At 29.2% G+C, this 6,789-nt stretch overlaps 1 protein-coding gene across 2 annotated transcripts in view; it reads right to left on the bottom strand.

The window, feature by feature from the left end:
• Positions 1–6,789, bottom strand: part of LOC106473898 (nuclear pore complex protein Nup153-like) — a 40,739-nt gene that overhangs the window by 6,407 nt on the left and 27,543 nt on the right. For both annotated transcript variants that reach the window (XM_013934581.2, XM_022402289.1), the window contains exon 7: positions 3,096–3,155. In XM_013934581.2, coding sequence (XP_013790035.1) covers positions 3,096–3,155 — 60 coding nt within the window. The remainder of the gene's footprint in view (positions 1–3,095; positions 3,156–6,789) is intronic.

Here is a 6,789-nt window from a genome sequence, read left to right as displayed (position 1 = left end):
CCTTTTGAACCATGTCCAACTACTATCCTCGCCATTATAAGTTGTAAATCACTCAGGGAAAGTGCAGCTCATGTTACTCTATCGAATTACATTACCCACAAGCTGCTTCCATGCATGCCTTGTGAACCATTTTAATTATATTGTTATTACTTATTTTACCTAATCTAGTCTTAAACAACTTTAAAAGATCTGTATTTTTAATTTTAGTTACTTTTATGATAATAATAGATATGAAAAACAAGAAATAAAGTACTTATCTAATCTTTTTTCTTGCTGTCGGGTTATGAAGAGAGTTAACTCAAATTTTTTATACTATAGATAGTAATGCACTTAATAATTTTTATTTAATTAAATAATGCACCAAAGAATATAGACTAATAACACACAAAAGTAGACAAATTCACTTACTTCTCAAAATTTTCCTGACTTTCTAACTATGCGATAAGAGCAGTCACAAATTCATCCAAGCTAGTAGTTAACTTTCCTACGGGAACAATACTGGTATTCTGAGTGATATTGACATTTAACCATTCAGAACAATACATCACTTGATAGATGAAAAGCTTGACTTTCTATTGGTTATAGGTAATATAGAATTAAACGTAAGAGGTAACTATTAACAAATTCTGAAAGAGAGGATGTGATGGGTGGGTGTGGCAGGAGGGGGTCTGATTTTCTATTCGATAGCACTGTAACCAAACAAAATTGAAGACTAAAAGTTATGGTTTGTCTGAGAAACAACAATTTTTTGAGAGTAATTTATGTTTAATTTCATACATTTTTGAGGGGTGATGAATAAATTAGGGATGATGACATGCTAAGACAAAATGTGTCACGTGGTTCACACTAGTGGATATTCAGGAATTTTTTTTTAATATTCTCTTGTAGAATTAAAAAACTTAAAACTTGTATACTATTAAAATATGGATTATAAGGTAAGCTTTTATGTTATTCTAATTGGTATAACATAAACAAAAAGTAGTTTAATAAAATTTTGAATGTAAGACACTAAAACCTTATGTCACGCACAGCAAAGGATACCCGGAGTGATAAGGTTAATCGTATTGCAATAAGTATGTCAAAGTGCATGTCACAACCTTTTAATGTTCAATACTTAATTAAACTATTTTGACATCAGTGTTTAGGAATAAAGATGGCATCAAAAAGTAGATAACATATCAAATTTTAAGTTCTTAATTTTATAAAGCATATTTTTAAAGTATGAGATTATTTCAATTTGTTCTCTAGATCCTCCCCTTTTCTAATTCAAATATTTACCACCCCTCTCCTAAGTAGAGAATTTAACATTAATGACTCATTATAATACAGATATTACTAAGGCAAAGTTTACTTTTTATAGCATTCAATCTTATTTGTTTTTGGAGTCATAAACTAGAAAATCAGACTCACTAACCACACCCTCTTTCATAAACTGCCAACAATTATCCCTGACATTTTATACTATATCATTTATAAACACTAGAAAGTCAAAGTTCTAATTTATCAAATGTAAATGACATACTAGGTTTGTTTTCAGTAGTCAATTCCGTCTTCAGTTTGAAAGTTTATCTCATGATGTTCAGATTAAACATTTAAGTGAATAAATTTAAGCCCCTCTTGTCTTAGTTAAAAAGCCAGTTAAATTATAATAGTTATAGGACATTGTTTGCTTTGTGCATGTTATTATTGTGTGTTCTTAGTTGCATTATTTAAGGAAATAAAATTATTTAGTGTACTGGTACACCATCATAATTAAAAAATTAAATAATTAAATTAAATTAAATAATTAAATTTCATTAGTAACTGACATAAAAAAAAACAACAACAAATTAAACATATGTACTATATTTCTTGTTTTTCATGAATATTTTTTTACTTTTTGTTAGTAAAAGTAACTAAAATGTAAAAATTAGAAACTTATTAGGATAGATTAGGTAAAATAATAAAAAATTATAATAATTCTTCAGGAAGTATGCTCACAAGCAGCTTGCATGTTGCATCATTCAGTACGATAATGTGAGCTACGCATTGCCCAAGTGATTTACAACTTGTGTGGTGGGATTATTAGTTAAACACAGTTCAAAGAACAATAAAATATAAGTATAAACAGATGTATACTGTTATGAGATTTAAGCTATTTAGGATAGACAATTGTAGTTTACTATTACAATTTACAGTCATTCTATAAAGAAAAAAAAGACAGTAATTTAGATTTATTTTGTATTTTTTTATGGTGGTTACAAGGTTGATTAAACTAACCAAATGCAAGCAAAGTAGGGTAAATAATATAACAGATACAATATAAAGTTTTACTGGAAAAAAAAAAGTTTGATATTTATTTAAGATGTTTTAGAGATTACGCAAATGAAATTTGAAAATGTTCAGGTAAAGAAAAAGTATTTTTAACCTTAATATGAAAGTCACTTTTCATTCAGAGTAGTCACCACTCATACTAATGAACAAATCTTTAGTAATACTACTTAATAAAAAAATTGATTTTTTTGTGTTCAAAAGACATGTATGTTTATGGAAAAACTGCCAAATTTTGTCAAGATACACAAAACATTAAAAGCTATAGTGTGGAAACATCAACTGATCCTGTATAGAAAGTGTATCTAATCGTCTATGCACCATCAAAACAATCCAGATGTGGCTCAGAACATACGATTCAATTTTCACGCTTGTACCCTATGATTGCAGAAAACTAGAATTAACATTTATAATGGTTTGTCTTGCCCAGGTTTCCAAACAACTATACTATAGGTTCAGATGTAGTCTCACATTCTACTAACAATACTCTTAAGACACTTTATGGTTGGCTAGCTTCCATTTACCTGGCCACTTTGTATGCAAGAAAAACATGTATGGCAATGATTCTTGAACTTAAAGTACACTGAATTCAGTGTCAACTAAGACACGAGTGTTTGAAACTATTATGTGCAGTACAGATTGAATGACCAATCTTTTGCATTTCAATTCACATAAATTATCATTATATATCTGATTTTTATGGCAATGAGCTACATTAACTAGCTAAGGTAATACAATGTTCGTAAGTGTTTCATCTGCAGGGGCTTAACTAAGATAATACTTACACTATATGTGAGTGTCACATCTGCTGGAGCCTTTCTTTCTGTAGGAATTTTTTTGGCATCCTGAAAAAAATTTAAATAAAATATCAACCTTCCCAAAGTTAATTCTTTGAAATAAATGCTTCAGAAAAAAAAGTCAAGTTTTAGTAAAGATCATACAGAGTTAACAGAAAAAAAAGATACACTTCACAATATATTCAATAACAAAAGGACTTTTGCCACCTAAATAGTTTGACACCACTTATTATACTCACTAAACCTAACTTAACTTACCTGATTCCTGTCATAGAAGAATATTCCTGTTACTTTCAAAGACATAATTTAACACAAGAAACATTATTACAAATGAAAAAGAATATCAAAAGAACCCATAAACACATCCAATGTCTGTGGTTTTGTTCCTAAGTTTTAATAACTTTGTATTATGATTCTTTGTTCATTCCTACAGGAGCTCCAGGTAGCAAGTATATCAACAAATCAAAAATTACTGGTAAAATACTTTACTTATTCTATATTTCAGATTAGAACTTTCACAGCCTTTTTTTTTTTGTCGTGACAAGAGCTATTTTCAAAGCAGAGCTTAATTAGTAATTGTTCAATCCCCATGTTCTAACATCATATAAAGCTGGCAATGCAGAGTTGTAGTATTAAAACCACTGAAAAACAAGGAAAAATGACTTGAAAAACAAGACATGGATCATTGTATTTCCAAAGCATGTTAGCTTCTTAGCAAATAGATGACATTTCCATTTTGCTTTGTGAAGCACACAAATTAAATGTTGAAATAGAATTACATCTTTTACATAGATTTTGTAATCTCATACATAAACGTGTACTCGATACCTGCAAGGTACACACTAGCTGTAATAGAGTTAAACAATATAAAATCCTTACCTTGTGTAGAGGATTGCTTGCATGAATTATTAGAAAATATAATTTTTCAAAAAACTTGAACATTATTCTGAAATGATATATGATATGGTTGCATGTGGAATTAATATATAAAAATAGAAATGGCCTGTTGTTGCTGACTAATCAAATTTTGTTAGTTATAACTAATTTATTGCAAATAATCATGCCCCAGAAACAAAATGGGGGAGGCTTAATGAGCCTTTTAAACATACATACATACATAATGATCAACATATTAAATACAATACCAACTACAGAAATTAACCCTATGACTACCGGCTACTAATTCTTTTAGTCAGTAACGTCACTCTCGTCAATTTCATTCCAAAAATAAAACCCGTGGATGAAATTGTTTAAGTTTTGCCAAGAATGTTTCAAAAAGTATGTAGTTTCAGCAAAATAAAACATTTAATTTTGATTTTTTTTATTATTTCTATTAAAAAATTTGATATTTAATGTAGTTCACCTGCAGGGTGATTTTTATATGAAGTATAAAAATACTATTTTTTATATTACAGTTTTCACATTTCATTTGTATAATCGCTAGAATCTCATAAATGAATATCAAAAGTTTTTTTAAGGTAAATACTTATATTTTATTTTCTCTACTATATCACTAATACTATTATCATCAATATACAGTGCAATGAAATGCTTAAAATTAACAAATGGAAATATGTACATACCTTTCAACTCTTCATAGAAATACACTAAAATAGTCTTTTTTGTCTCATGTGTAATCTCACATCTTTATCATAGAAATACACTAAAATAGTCTTTGTCTCGTGTGTAATCTCACATCTTTATCATAGAAATACACTAAAATAGTCTTCTTTGTCTCGTGTGTAATTTCACATCTTTATCATAGAAATACACTAAAATAGTCTTCTTTGTCTCGTGTGTAATCTCACATCTTTATCATAGAAATACACTAAAATAGTCTTCTTTGTCTCATGTGTAATCTCACATCTTTATCATAGAAATACACTAAAATAGTCTTCTTTGTCTAGTGTGTAATTTCACATCTTTATCTTTTCACTTAGTTTATTTTTGTTAATTTTTCCTTTTCAATTCTATGCTTTTTATCATTCATGGAGATATGTCAGCTCGTGCCTGCAAGGCTCGGTAGTTATTACCCGCTGACTCCCAGGGACTCACGCATTTCGCTAAATAAGATGGTGTGTACACACACCATCTTGTTTATAAGCTTTAAGCAATCCAGGCAACAAGTTAAATATATAAAAATCATTAAATCTTTCAAATATGCATTTTAAAACACAAATAATACATAATTAATTAAAAATATAAAAGTAAAACATAAATGTAATTAACTGTCTAGTAAACTAACACATATAAGGTGAGAAACTTGCCAAACGTTACGTGCTCCTTGCGAGAACAATGGAATTAGCTTCATTTCATCCCATTTTAAAACAAAAGACTAAACATATGCTTTCAGTACCAATATTTAAGGGAAATTTTGGTCTTTCTGTTGGTTATAAACATGCCATTCAACTGCAAACTGTTGCATAGTAACACAGTTTCGACTTTGCAAGAGGGCATGGCTGACCTTAAACTAAGAAAGTATTTACAATGTAAATCACGTGTATGTGTACTTTGGCCATCTGAAGGAAGCCTATAGAGTGCAGACAGACAGCTACTTTTCCAGTTCTTAGAGTTAAGAAATTGTAACTGTGAGCTAATCATGTGACAGCAAAAACTGAAATTTTACTTGTTGGTTTACATGTTTCTTTTAAAATAAAGAAATAAAACTTAGATAACATAAAACTATGAAATTATAATGTAACACAGTACCAACAGAAAAGAATTTTAAAATGGCACCTAGGGCAAACAGGGTTAAACACAAGCCTCTTCAAACACAATAAGACACATATGGAAGAAAAAGAAGATAGATATGCTAAGTTAATTAAGTCTGAGGCCCATGAAAAAAAATCCTGGATGAAATAGCTTGAAACTTAAGAATTACTTTTTAGAGATAATGCAGTGTCTGCAAACAAAACACCATAGTTATTATGTAATATTTGTATGAATTTACAGCTTTTACATTTCAAAAAACACTGATTTTTTTTAAGAGTGTGAAAAAATGACAGTAAGTTTATTTACTGCAAGTTGTTTAATTTCACGGTACTATTTTGTCTTTGAGGAGGATTGCACCCTTCCCACCACAAAAGAATTAAATAAGAAAATCTAACTGAAATTGTAAACAGGTAAATCAAAGCATCATAATAGTCTAAAAAACTTGAGAATGGAATACTGAACTATGAACTGTAATTACTCATTATCTAGTTTATGTTCAACTAAACAGAAGTGGAAAACTTCTATATGAGCTATAAAAAGAATGCACTGACACTAGGCCTGAATTTTCTTGGTGATTGTAAATCTCATAATATTTATTGTGCAGGAGTTTGACAATTGCTGCTAGAACTTATGAAGAGAGTGCACAATGCATACATGATCACAAAAGGCAGAAAGTAAAAATACCTTATGCACAATAATGAGCACAATGCAAAACTTCTAATGCATTTATTTGATTTTGAAAACTTTTTGATATAATGAAAAATTCATTCAAGAGCAAATATACAATACTTACTGATAATGGTGTTAATATTTTCTCCAATGTACAATACTTAATGATAATGGTGTTGACATTTTCTCCAATGTACAATACTTAATGATAATGGTGTTGACATTTTCTCCAATGTACAATACTTACTGATAATGGTGTTGACATTTTCTCCAATGTACAATACTTACTGATAATAGTGTT

The sequence above is a fragment of the Limulus polyphemus genome, unplaced genomic scaffold (genome assembly GCF_000517525.1).
Source record: "Limulus polyphemus unplaced genomic scaffold, Limulus_polyphemus-2.1.2 Scaffold6600, whole genome shotgun sequence".
Lineage (NCBI taxonomy): Eukaryota > Metazoa > Arthropoda > Merostomata > Xiphosura > Limulidae > Limulus > Limulus polyphemus.
The sequence above is the reverse complement of the archived record's forward strand: the minus strand, read 5'-3'. Positions and strand labels throughout refer to the sequence as shown.